At 53.2% G+C, this 12,920-nt stretch overlaps 1 protein-coding gene across 1 annotated transcript in view; it reads right to left on the bottom strand.

Annotated features, from left to right (window-relative positions):
* Positions 1-504: 504 nt before the first annotated feature.
* Coro7 (coronin 7) overlaps positions 505-12,920 on the bottom strand; it is a 52,837-nt gene continuing 40,421 nt past the window's right edge. The window contains exons 10-28 of the mRNA NM_030205.4: positions 9,005-9,059; positions 8,606-8,663; positions 8,383-8,528; positions 8,210-8,302; positions 7,920-8,051; positions 7,335-7,458; positions 6,876-7,051; positions 6,034-6,142; positions 5,840-5,926; positions 5,608-5,750; positions 5,432-5,536; positions 5,070-5,155; positions 3,985-4,126; positions 3,809-3,898; positions 2,677-2,793; positions 2,297-2,432; positions 1,805-1,896; positions 1,231-1,317; positions 505-1,120 (exon numbers count right to left, since the gene is read on the bottom strand). Coding sequence (NP_084481.3) covers positions 1,115-1,120; positions 1,231-1,317; positions 1,805-1,896; positions 2,297-2,432; positions 2,677-2,793; positions 3,809-3,898; positions 3,985-4,126; positions 5,070-5,155; positions 5,432-5,536; positions 5,608-5,750; positions 5,840-5,926; positions 6,034-6,142; positions 6,876-7,051; positions 7,335-7,458; positions 7,920-8,051; positions 8,210-8,302; positions 8,383-8,528; positions 8,606-8,663; positions 9,005-9,059 — 1,984 coding nt within the window. The 3' untranslated portion in view covers positions 505-1,114. The remainder of the gene's footprint in view (positions 1,121-1,230; positions 1,318-1,804; positions 1,897-2,296; positions 2,433-2,676; positions 2,794-3,808; positions 3,899-3,984; positions 4,127-5,069; positions 5,156-5,431; positions 5,537-5,607; positions 5,751-5,839; positions 5,927-6,033; positions 6,143-6,875; positions 7,052-7,334; positions 7,459-7,919; positions 8,052-8,209; positions 8,303-8,382; positions 8,529-8,605; positions 8,664-9,004; positions 9,060-12,920) is intronic.

Consider the following 12,920-nt stretch of genomic DNA (forward strand, 5'->3'; position numbering starts at 1 on the left):
AAATTATTTTTGTGGCTACTATTATGGACCGTAATGTAAATATCTGTGTTTTCTAACATGTTAAGCCACCTGTGAAAGGGTCACTTGACCTCCCAAAAGGGTTTGTGACCCACAGCCTGAGAACCTCTGACCTAGACCAGTGCCCAACCTACCTCCACACTCTCCCTTCCCTGCGTACAGTGCTGACCTTCCATTTGCTTGCCATTGGGTCCTGCAGATCTTAGTTTTCACTTTAGGAACGGAAACATCTCCCCCTCAGGCCCTGACCCTGCCATGAGCCCAAGTCAGCTCCTTTTCCGTTTCCTCATTGCTTTCCTATGCACCACTGGTTCCCTAGTGTAACAGAGCTGCAGTCAGCGGAGCGCCATCTTTCCTGTATATTACAAGGAACGTGTAGCAAAGTGAAACCAGCACGAACAGGAACAGACCCAAATCTTGCTCGCTCACTCATATCCCTGTATCCTTCTTTCTATATTCCCAGGGAGTGGAGCAGCACAAGAGGCAGCCAGCTTAGAAAAGTTTAATTGCTGGAAACATCCAGAGCATATCCTATATAGGCTGTTTGTTATGGGGTCCACACCACTGTAATGAGGCTGTTAGCGCCATGAGACCCTTTCTCCTCAAGCCAGGAGAAGCAGGACAAATGGTCCTAGGCCCCTAAGGAGAAAGCGGCTCCCAACAGCTTGGTGGGGGACCAGCCCCCAGTGTCCTTGACTGGGGCTGGTGCAGTAGGCAAGACAGCTTGGCTTGTAGTAACTGAAGATATTAGAGGAAACCAGCAGAAAGACTGGGAGAGACAGGGCATCCCGAGTTGGCCCAGAGACATGCTACTGACACCTACCTCCCACCCACTGGTGTCACATGCTAACAGGCAGCTGAAGATAAACAGTTGGCTCCAGAGGGTTAAGGAGCAGGCAGTCTCTGCAGCTGCATGGAGGCCCCACAGCTGTGGAAGTGCCTGAGGCTTGCGTGACACCCAGGGCTTCTGAGCTGGATGTGCGTGCCAGGGCCAGTGCAGCATTGTCCAGGTTGCAGAGATCTTAGGTGTGGAGGGCAGCAGGTAGTTGTAGGAGGTGGCAGTGGCAGCTGTGATTAGGCGTGCCTCGCGTGCAGGCTAGTCCTGGGGTGAGGCAGGAAGCAGGAGTTAGAGGCCTGAGAGGTGAAAGAATGCAGCACACTGTCTCCAGGACAGTGCTGCTGGCTGAGGGAGCCGGGCCAAGTGCCACTCACCCACTCATCTTCATCCACCCCTTCAAAGGAGTCCTGTGGCAGTGGGTCTTCTCGGTTCCCCAGCTTTGCTACCATGGCATTCAGCAGCTGCGAAAGTGAACAGGAGAGGGACCGAAAGAAATGACTCTCCGACCTCAAGAACTTAAAACCCCATTTTTAACCCCAACAATGCTAAAAAGCGCCCTTTCAGTTAGAACTAAGTTGTTGGGTTTTCATTGTGAAACACAGTAAAAAGGGGTCAGAGACAAGAGACTGTAGCACGTGGAACCTGACATGAGGAGCCGCCATCTCTTGTGCATTGCCTCAAAGGCTCAAGTGGACACCAGGCTGACCAAGGGCTTAGGTCTTCAATCTTTAATGTTGGTTAGGTAAAGGCTGGCTAGCATGTGTGCCTCTTGCTGCCCTCCCTGGCTTCCTGTGCCCTGGGTGTGACTCCCTACCCAGAGTCTGGTGTGGAGACAGGGGTAACACGTGGTTCTTCCTGCCATCTGGATTGAGGCTCCTGAGTTGGCAGATAACTAAGCGCATGGGGGACACTGCCTGTACCACATAGCAGCCCTCTCCCGAGGTTCACCTCTTCTTTCTTTTGTTGGTCAGACTTCTCTTCCAAGTATTGTGCTGAAGATGGGGCTCTTCGGGCAGGGACCTCACGGGGGGCCTGGCTCACTGGGGTAAAGCAAGGACAGGCATCAAAGAAGGTGCTGTTTAGAATCAACCCTCAGGGAATTTGCTGGCACAGATCAAAGAAGTGGCATTAACAAGTTATTAAAGCCCCTGTTCACCAGGCCTGCCCATAGCACCAGGATATGTATATGTAAGGATACTGCATGTGTTAAGTATACAACACATGCATGTGTGTGTACATATGCATATGTGCTAGGATAAAACACAAGCCACAGAACTTGCTCTCCAGGGGTTCAGAGACTGGGTCTGGAGACATGTCTAACATCCTTAGGAGGTCTGTGGCAGCAGGAACGAAGGACTGTACTTGGGCCTCCTGTTCCTCCTTCCACCCCTGTCCAGATTCCCCGCCCCTGCTGTCTCCCCGTTTTATTCCTTACTCTACCTGGGGTCATGCCAGGGGGCTGCAAACTCAGTAGCCGGGGCTGTCCATTAGCACCCTCAAACCAGGCTTTGGCACTGAGTGCTGGCTCCCAGGTCACAGCTGTGTCCGGGAACACATCATCCTGGAAGAATTCTTTCTGCAGAGGGTGAAGGGGCTGTCCTGAGACACTGACCAGCAGCCCAGGACACAGAGGCCTGAGACCTGGCCCCACCCATGCTGGCATTCACATGCTCTGCAGAACTTCAGTAGAATACGAAGGCAGATATTCCCTCCAAAGTAGACAGCTGGGAGGTTTGGGTGCAAGAACAGGTAAGAACTTAAATTCCTTGGTCTCTGGCCAGCCACTAAAAGAGGAGCTTGAGTGCTTGACCCAAACTCACTCTGACCCGGGGCAGCCGGAAAGCAACAGGCTCCAAGGAGGTCTGGCGCAGCCGCAGGCATCGGGCAAACTCCACATCCTGAATGTCACACTCAGTCTTGGGCAGAAGGACAAAACCCTAGGGGGAGTGAGGAAGCAGGAGCTAGAGTCAATCCTCCTGGGTGGGGCCTCCTGGAGTAGCAGAATTCCTTAGGCCCAGACACGCCTGCCCTCAGGGAGCCGTGGTGCTCTGAATGAGAATCTTTCCATGGGCTCATCTATTTGAATGGCTGATTCTCAGAAAGTGGAGCTAAACAGGCTAAAGAGGCATTGCCTTGTTGGAAGAGGTTGCCACTGTGAACGGGCTTAGAGGTTTTAGAAACCCATGCCTTTCCACACTTGGCTCTCCCTCCTCACCTGCTGCCCGTCTCCCTGCCACGATGGTCACGACCTACCTCTGAATCAGTGAGCAAGCCCACAGTTAAATGTGTTCTTTTATAAAAGTTGCCTTGGCCATGGTGTCTCTCCGCAGCAACAGGAAAGTAACTAAGTAACTAAAGTACTGGTGTGCTGTCAATGGGAATAGCTAGTGCTTTTAAGGGAAAAAGACCAGATATGTAGCACTGGCCTATTTCTACAGAGAACAAAAGTCCCACCAAGTCCTACTTCAAGCAGTTGAAAAGAGATGTGAGGGGTATGCTACTGTGGGAGGGACATGCCACTGTGGGACAGTCCCCTGAGAGTTTAACACACATGCACACCACATCAAGATAAGCAAGCAACTAAAGAGAATCTGTTTCCTTGGATTTCTGTTTGACTGACTGAGACAAAGTTTCACCATAGCACCCAAGTTGGTCTCAACTCATGATCCTCCTACCTTGGCCTCCAGAGAAGTGGTATGACGGGTATGTGCCACCATGCCTGGTTCATTTAACTTAACCTTATATGGTTTAATTTGTAGTAGTGGCTGAATATAAAGCCAGCTCTCCAAACTCCTGGATTACTACAGTCTGCTCTATCTGCTGCTGGGCACAGGACCTCGGCTCTCCTGACCCCCATTGGCTCCTGCACTTCCACACATGGCCACGAGGGGGCACGGAAACCTTGCAGTGCAGCTTAGGGACAGGAGGTTCAGTGGTGAGGGTGATTATCACCTTGTGAGGGTCAGGTGATGTGAAGCTGTTGCACTCCAGGAAGAAAGGGGCCTCCGGGAGCACCTCATACAGGAACACACGGGTATCACCCTGGGGGACAGAGGGGAGGCTATGAAAGGAAAGCACCCAGCCTCATCAGACCCTGCCCGACCCCCAGCCAGTCCATTCCAGCTAACCTTGCCAGTGAGAAGCACCAGGCCTGTGTCAGGGTCATAGCTGGGAAGCAGGGTCGAGGGAGCTACATCGAGGCCCAGCAGTGCTGAAGGGCCTTGTGCCAGGGCGTCAGCTATGTACAACTGTAGCTGGCGTTCACTCCGGCTGCCAAGGAGTCAGGGGTAGAGCAGATTCTTAGAGCTGAAGAGGCCTGAGGTAGGGCAAAGACTCCTACAGAGACCCTGCTCCTTTCTGGGCTGCATAGCCTAAGGGCCAGTAATCAAAGGAGAGATGAGTCTAGCCCTTAGAAGTGGCCTGGTGGGGGAAACAGTGTCCAACTTCCTGTTTGGCCTCCACTTGTCTTGTCCTCTATACAACCCTGGCCCCAGTGACTAGCCTGATCTACTGCGGCCTCCTGTCTGGCCTTCTTCCCTCATGGTCTGTGTTGCACCCTCAGCTCCAGCAAGGCTGGACGTCTCCCCTGCAGTTCAGCCTTTCTCCTCAGGCTTGGATGACCCAGATCATATGATACCTTCCTTGGGATGCCCTCCCCAATCCATCATGCAAAGTACCCGAGGCCCACCCCTCAGGCCTCTCCTGTGGGTTCTCTTCCCTGTGTTCTACCTGGTCTCCATCAGGCAAGGGTTCCTGGGCCTGACCTTACCCTCTGAATCCCGTTATGACATATTTCTTCTCCAATACTTCCTCCCACCCAACCAATTGCCTACCTATTCATCTGTCTAATCATTTACCAATTTATCTACCCATCACTCGATAATCCACTGATCCATTGAATGTACACACACACACACACACACACACACACACACACACACCAACCTCATTTATCCATTCTTCCATTTAATCACCCATCATGGGTGGGACCAGTTTTTTGTTTTATTTTGAGACAGGGTCTCTCTACTATGTAGTCCTGGATGTCCCTAAACATCTTATGTAGTCCTCAAACTCACAGAAATCCACTTGTGCTGGGAATTAAAGGTACACACCATCACACATAGCTGTGGCAAGTTTTTGCAAGCTGTGACTTTGGGAAAAAGGAACCAAGATAGCTGATGGAGCCAGGGAATGGTAGTCCCTAAGTCCTCACCTGTCAAAGCCAGAAACCAGCAGGCAACCACCATCACACACCCAGACAATGCGGGCTCCGCGGCCACCTTCAGGTCCTGGGCCTTCCTGTTGAGGTCCATCACATGAAACTCAGTCAAAGCCCCCTCAAATCAGTAAAAGAGACCTTTTACCTTTAGCCCAAAGGTGCTCACCTATGGGGATGCAGAGCTGCCCCAAGGCTCATTCATAGACCCTGTGCCCTTCCCCCAGTTCTATAAAGCTGCTCAGGGACAGTAAGACCTTGAAATTCCCCCACCCCCAGCCCATGCATGTGCACCTGCAGGGATGTTCAAAGGGCTGTAGACCCTAACTTTGTCTCTGTCCCAGATCAAGCATGCTTACCTGTAGGGGTAAAGGGCTGCTGCGGGGTTCATAGACCCGCACATGCCCATCCTTGCATACGGTGGCCAGTTGCTTTCCATCTGGACTCCAGGCCAAGCTAAAAATCTGGGGACAGACAAGGGAGTAAGAGGGAGCCTCTCTTCTCATTTCTGGGCCCGTCTCTGCAGCTGTCCTACCTGGTCCTGATGGCCCTGCAGTTTCAGCCGCTCAGCTCCAGTCTGAAGGTCCCAGATGCGAACGGTTAGATCATAGGAACTGGAAGCCAGTACATCGGCAGCCAGGGGGTGGAAGCGCAGAGAGTAGATCTTTTCTGTGTGGCCTGGAGAGGACCAGGAAGTGATGTTGAGTCCTTGAGAAGCCACTGCCCCAACTGGCTCTGTCTATCCCTCTATCACAGGTCCCTCTAACCTGTGAGCACAGTCTCAGGTGTGGTGAGAACATTCTCGAGGCCACCAGGGGGCACCCGCCATAGTCGGATCCGGGCATCCTCCCCAGCTATGGAGAGAGGAGTGTATCTTCACTGAAGGGCCAGACATACCTGGCTTCCCTGCCCACTCAGGGACTGGAGCCTTCTCTCAGTCCTGGGCACCCAGGCTCCTTACCCACAGCAAGCCGGTGTGGGTCAAAGGGATCCCAGACCAGATCCATTACAGCTGTCCCATTCTGAAGTGTAGGCAATGCTGTGTCAGGCAGGCGGCCTGGCTTCTGCAGCTGTAGGAGAAACCCCCATCCCAAGGCATATCAGAGCCAAGCACAAGAGCCAGTCCCAGGAAAACAGGCGCCTGGGACCCACCTCCTTAAACAGACAGCCTTACTACTGGGTGGCCCAAGCTCTCTGCCTTGGCCAACTTGTGCTAAGTCCCAAGTGCCAACTGTGAGGCCCCAGAAAGTGAGGGCATAGCAACATGGACTGGTGGGAGGAGCCAGGTGGGACTGGTGGGAGGAGTCAGGTGGACTGGTGAGAGGAGTCCAGCTTGGAGCTCAGGTTGCTTGGGTTTGAACCCTGCTCCACTTACGAAGCTGCATGACAGGGTCAGGTCACTACACCTCTCTGATCTTCACTCTCATTTGAAAGACGGGGTAGGGCTGGCGAGATGGCTTAGTGGTTAAGAGCACCCGACTGCTCTTCTGAAGGTCCAGAGTTCAAATCCCAGCAACCACATGGTGGCTCACAACCATCTGTAATGAGATCTGACGCCCTCTTCTGGAGTGTCTGAAGATAGCTACAGTGTACTTACATATAATAAATAAATAAATAAATAAAAAAGAAAGACGGGGTAAGGAGCCTACCACACGAGGCTGCAGGGGTGGTCAGGGTTATGCCAGACAGCTGCCTAATGCATGCATGGTCTGTGCTCAGTGACTCGGGGTAGACCTTAGTGTCCTATTCTTGCCCACTACAGGGACCTGAGTCAGGGTAACCCTGAAGGGGCAGGGCCCTTACCTCAAGCACAGCTACCTGCCCACCACTGCTGAGCAGGGGAACAGCCACACGCAGCCGGTTAGCGCAGAAGCCATCACTCTCACCAGGTGTTGTGAGGTTGAGTCCCTTAAGGTTGGTGATGTGACTGTCGCGGTGGAGGAGGCTGCCCTGAGTGTGGCGAAATTTAGAACTGGGGCCTGGTGGGCAGTGGGGACACAAGCAAGTGTGAGAAAGCTGTGCCTGTGCATCCTGTACCTAGTCATGGCCACCCACTGCCCTTGTCATTGGAAGGAGTCTGGAGTGGGCCCAGCTAGGCTACTGCGGGTGGGGTTGCCATGCACAGCTAGTCTAAGAAGCTTGCCCACGTTTCTCTACAGCCTGCAAGCCGGTGGTCCTAGAGGCACAAGTCTGGGCTAGTCTCTATAAGGCCTCTCCTTAGGGCTGCTGGGAGACAAGGCCTTCCCACTGTGAGCAGCTTACCCAGCAGACTCTGAAGGGACCTCTGACTGGGGCTGGTACCAATGCCGCTCGTGCTGGAGAGTGAAGGCCCCAGACTGGATGGTGTGGAGGGTGACATCAGTGAGCTAGGGGAAGAAAAGCCCTCCTGGAGAGAAGGATGTGGTCAGCCAATGGTCCCTGGGTGTACTAACCAAGCAGAAAGGGGTCAGATGGCTAATTCCTGGGCAATGTCTCTGGGCTCCTCTGGGCTTTGGGATAATGCGCTGGGCATGAGCCTGCTGAAGCATGAGTCAGGTGGCAATTGAAAAAGGGAAATGAGCTTTAGGTCATGGGGACAGAGGTGGCTGCTCCTGTCTCCCAGTTTTCTTGGGGGGTGGGTGGGGGACATTACAGCTGCCAGCATTTCAAGAAACAACCCTGCTTCTTTAACACCTGCTCAGCTTAGCACACAGTGCTAAGTTCTTTACTGTGCTGCACACACCTCTGTTATGCCTGACAGCTAGAGATCATAAAGGCTATTTGGCAGGTGAACAGACTAGCCTCTTGACCACTTCACTGTCTACTGTGGTATCTCATTAGCTGTGGGTGAGGTGACTTGGTACTTACACTTAGGTCTGTGTCAGCTCTGGGCATCTCTGCAGGCTGGACCATGTCAGGGGCCGGTTCCATAGTGGGCACCAGGGAGGACGTGAAGCAAGGGTGGGGTCGGCGAGCTGGGTTGAGGCTGACCTTCTGAACCTGTGGGTAGACAGGTCACTGAGGGAGGCACATGCTGCCGGGTATAAAGGGGCCCTATTGAGGGTAGACATGAGATTGAGAGAACCACATGAGAGCTCCCAGGGGTTGCTGGGACCAGGGGATGAGAGGGGAGCAGCATGAGGCAGGGCTGGCCTTACCTGCTGGTTGTCCCCAGCCCACCACATGTGGGCATCAGAAGCAGGCACAGAACCGGCTGTGTCTGGAAACAGGTCCTCATGGAACTCTACAGCCTGGTGAGGGACAGGCAGGGAGCTAACGAGGCCCAAATCCCCTTGGTCCCTCTCCAATCCCTTGCCAGGGCCCCTCTCACTTTTCGGGGCACGTGGTGGCTGATGGGTATGATGGCTGTGTCACTCAGCTGCAGGACTTGGAGCACCTCGCAACTCATGACAGCCAGTGCTCGCCGGGGAACAAGGGCTGCTCCTCGTAGTACATTCTCCAGAATGCACTGAGTCACTGTCAAGGACACCATAGGGGACAGTCAACAAGGGAAGCAATCCAGTGGCGGGGTGGCAAGGAGAGCAAGGACTCACCTGGGCTCAGTGCAGGCTGCTGTGGGGTCACCTCGTAACAGTATAGCTGATTCTCACCCTGAAACAAATACAGCCTGACTTCCACCTGACCATGTGCTGTAGACCTGCAGCAACCACTCAGAGGCCTTGATTCTGCTGGGTGCTGAGCTGCACCTGCCTCAGGCCTTCCCTCCGCACTCATTACATTATGTGGTGAGAACCATCAGCATTTATGGCACGCCAACGGCATACCAAACACCCACCGTGGTCTTTTCCTCCTAAGGACAACCTAGAGGTCATTTCATCTTGGCTGCCTACGTGGGATGCACAGCTCTCGCTCACAGAAAACAGCCCAGGGGCCTAATTTCTGAGTAGTGCACATGGAGGGCAGTGGGTGGGGCGATTCAACTTTTTGCTCACCTTTCCTGCCAGGACCAATAGCCCAGAGTCTGGATCCAGCAGAGGTATCAGAGGCCTGGGGAGAGAGGGCCAGCGGGCTGGGTGACAGGATGACAGCAGGAAGTTTGCAAGGCTGTGAACTCAGAGCAGGGACCAGGAAGGTTCTAGCTGGACCTAGCCGGCCTCTAAATCCTCAATCTCTTCTTCTGGCACTGCCCTTGTACTAAGCCACAGTCATCCAGCTGCTCTGTTCCCTACAGCACTTGCACTGGCCCTGGGCATTGGGAGCTCAGGCCTGACTCTACTCCAGGCACTCATGAGAACACACACAACGCTACTTCAACCAGTGTATGTGACCAGAACAAGCAAGGAGGTTAAGCGGGTAGCTGCTCCAACCAGGGACTCTCCAGCCTCCAGTGCAGCCTACGCAGAGTGTGTCCACTCTGGCAGCTCTAGGGATAGGGTGGTACTGTCTTCTTCATCACTCTATATCCTAGAAGCTCAGATGGCCTCTGTACTAGTTCAAGCTGCCTGTGCCCGGCTGTGCCCAGCAGTGAGAAAGGCTGCAATACTGCCAGGCTTTCCTGGACACCCCCTGCCACCCCCCAGCGACAGCCCAGAGCAGCGGAAAGCACATTCCTGAGGTGAGGACATGGGGGAGGGGTTTGGGGTAGGCTGGGAGCCCAGTACTATGACAGCCCAAGGCCAACCTTTTCACTGGCCAAGAACTCCCACCTCCCCTCTCTGGGCCCTGGAGACCCTTTACATAAAAGTCCCAGGCCCAAGGCACCCTGCCTTGCAATGACTTCTCGTTGAAGGAGGGGCATCCAAGAGAACTTGAGAATCTTCTGGTTATTTTTTTGAGTCAGGGTATCTTTACGTAGCCCTGGTTGTCCTGGAACTTGCTACATAGACCAGGCTAGCCTTAAACTCTTGCCTCTACCTTCCATGTGCTGGGGATTAAGTGCTTGCACCCCCATACCTGGCTGTGAGAATTTATCCCTTGCTCCTGGTCCCAAACAGTGTTCCATCCCTGTTGTGGTCCCCCAGTGGTGTCTGCTGTCCAGTCCCCTCCTCCCCTACCTACTAGTGTTCTGCCAGGAGGCACAGAGTGGGTGGAGAGCTGGGTGGGGCCCCGAAGTGTATCTGTAATTTCTTGGAGGGCCCTAAAACTGGTAACTTGTAACACAGGCCAGGCCCTCATTACCTCAGGCTGGCAGGGTGAACTGGCCTCACTGCTGGCCTTCTCCACTCAGCCTGACCCCTGCCTGCCACAGCAGAAGGCATGTAAGACATATAAAGGGTGGTCAGTGGCTTAGGGTCACCCTACAAGACTGGAGTTGACATTAGCACTCTTCCATTTGGTTTTCCTCATTCGTTTATAATCATTTAATCTGTGCTTAGTCCTCAGCTCAGCTTGACCATGTGAATAGAGGAGAGCTGCGACCCAGTACAATGCTCAAGGCACTCAGTTGCCTGTGCACAAGGCAGACACAGCTCAGAACTAGACAAGTGAAGAAGGCTTCCCTGGGGCTGAGCAGTAGCAGGCAGGATGGCTTGGTTTTGGCTAGGCCACTGAGGAACGGGTGTTTCTTTGATTCCAGTGTTAGGCAGAAGCCAAACATGACAGGGGATAGAGTCCCAGACAAGGAGAACGTTATATGCCAAGAGCTTATAGCAGGAATTGAATTAAGGCCTTTTGGGGATAGGAAATGTGGTGTGTGGTGACCCTATGCAGTGAGGAGATAGCTGAGACTCAGGTGGGCAGGGCCAGGTGAAACAGAACTTGCTGAATCAGAAGTTCTGTCTGCAGTAGGTGATAAGCAATTAGAAGGTTGTCATTCTTGTTTGTTTTGTGAAACTTGGGAGCTGTGATTCAGGGCCTTATACATGTTAGGCTAGATGGTACGATTTAAACAAAGTGGGGAGGGAACGAGACGGGTGCACAGACTTTTGAGGCAGGAAAGGTTGGGAGATTGGGAACTAAAGGAGCAGAGCACTGGAGCAGAGCTGGGGACAACTCTGTACTGCCCAGGAGAGAGCATGAGAAGAACCCCGAGAATTCCACGGGAGCACGGGCAGTTCACCAACTCTCTGAAACACCTCCTGAAGAAGCCTGTTTAGGCCTCCCCTCATGCCACCCCCTCAGAGCCTGCCCACTGACTCAGGTGTTGGGTGGCAGGAGCAGGAAGTCAGAGAGGGCAGGGCTGGCTCCTCTGACAGGTCAGGCCAGTCCTCCTTGCCTCAGGTAGAGCCATCTGGACATCTCTGCTAGGCAGGAGCATCCAGCTGCCCACTGCCTAGGATGGGCAGGGAAATGGGGTCACAGCATCCAGCACTAACAGCCAACACCTGGCACAGGCCTGCCTCTAGGCCTTGTGAAGAGAGCCAAGCTGTGTTTGGGTCAGGATGCAGAACACACTTTGACTTGACAGAAGGCCAGACGGGAAGGGATACTGTGCCCATACCTGTGCTGCTGCTATGGTCACTATGGTCACCGCCTTGAAGGGTTTCACTGACATCTGTCCAGAGTCTACCCCAGATCCAAAGTCGGGGAAAGGCAAAGGCCTGGAGCTATTCCTAACTAGAAGACTAAGGATGTTGCCACCTACTAGATGGTAAGAAGTGACTACAGTCTGACAATGTCATGAGCCTGCCAAGTGCCCTGTGATGATACTGTGAAAGAACAGGGGGGCTGGTGAGATGGCTCAGTGGGTAAGAGCACCCGACTGCTCTTCCGAAGGTCCAGAGTTCAAATCCCAGCAACCACATGGTGGCTCACAACCATCCCGTAACGATATCTGATGCCCTCTTCTGGAGTGTCTGAAGACAGCTACAGTGTACTCACATATAATAAATAAATAAATCTTAAAAAAAAAAAGAAAGAAAGAAAGAACAGGGATAGTGTTGCTGGGGGACAGCAGCTCTTGAACATCTCCGCTATCCCCTCCATTCATGCCATATATCCCATAGATCTGTCACTGCCATCCAGGCTGGGCCAAAAGCATCCCACACTCTCTTCCCTTGTGGGGACCTGGGTGGTACCTGGAGAGCAATGAGAGACTGGACAAGATGGGATATACTGGAAGCTGTGAGTTCTAGGAGGATGGGGCCTCAGAGGCCTCATGGTTCATGGGAAGTGGCTTGGGACAGTCTGACTGGAAGTCACAGAGCACTTGTGTATTCCCTCTGTTTTGCTGGTACTGGATATTGATCTAGGGCCTTATTTATCTCAAGTGCTCTACCACTGAGTTAAACCTTCAGAGTTTTATTTTGAAAAAGGTCTTAAGGAGTTATTCAGGCTGACCTTGAATTTGTGATCCTCCTGCCTCAGTCTTCAGAGCAGCTGGGATGACAGACCTGACTTACAACACTCGGGGCTTGAGGAGCCTGCCATCCAGAAGATTGGTGAATCTGGGGACAGTTGCCACCCAGCCTTCAAAGACGTCCTGTTTAAGACAAGCTCGGAAAACTAATTGTCATGTGAAATCACCCAAATTTTCAATTCTGGAAATGACATCCAACTTTCAAACCTGCCACACAGGCCAAATGAAACACCTGGGGTCAGTCCTGCCCCCAATTGTGGGGGTGTGGATGCCCTGCCTTTACAACACAAGTACCAGCTGAGGCCAGATAAGCCTCCAGATAGTGTGACCCAGACAAGGCCTTCAATACAGACCCGGCGGGAAAGGGATATGATGGTGAAATCCAGGAGCTGAGTTGGGTCCCCAAAGGCCCTGAGGCCTGACTCTAACCACAAACCATGGGGGTGGGGTGGGGTGGAGAGGATGACCATTTTCCTGGAATCCTACAAGGCAGGGGATTTTTTCTGAACCAGCCCCTGGCACAGCACCCTCCTGCTTAATCAAGGGCTGCTGTCAACAAACACCTAGGTCCCTCCTACTGCTGATGACGTCCCCAATCCTGCCTCCCATCC

The sequence above is a fragment of the Mus musculus genome, chromosome 16, assembly GCF_000001635.26.
Source record: "Mus musculus strain C57BL/6J chromosome 16, GRCm38.p6 C57BL/6J".
In the NCBI taxonomy this organism is placed as follows: Eukaryota; Metazoa; Chordata; class Mammalia; order Rodentia; family Muridae; genus Mus; species Mus musculus.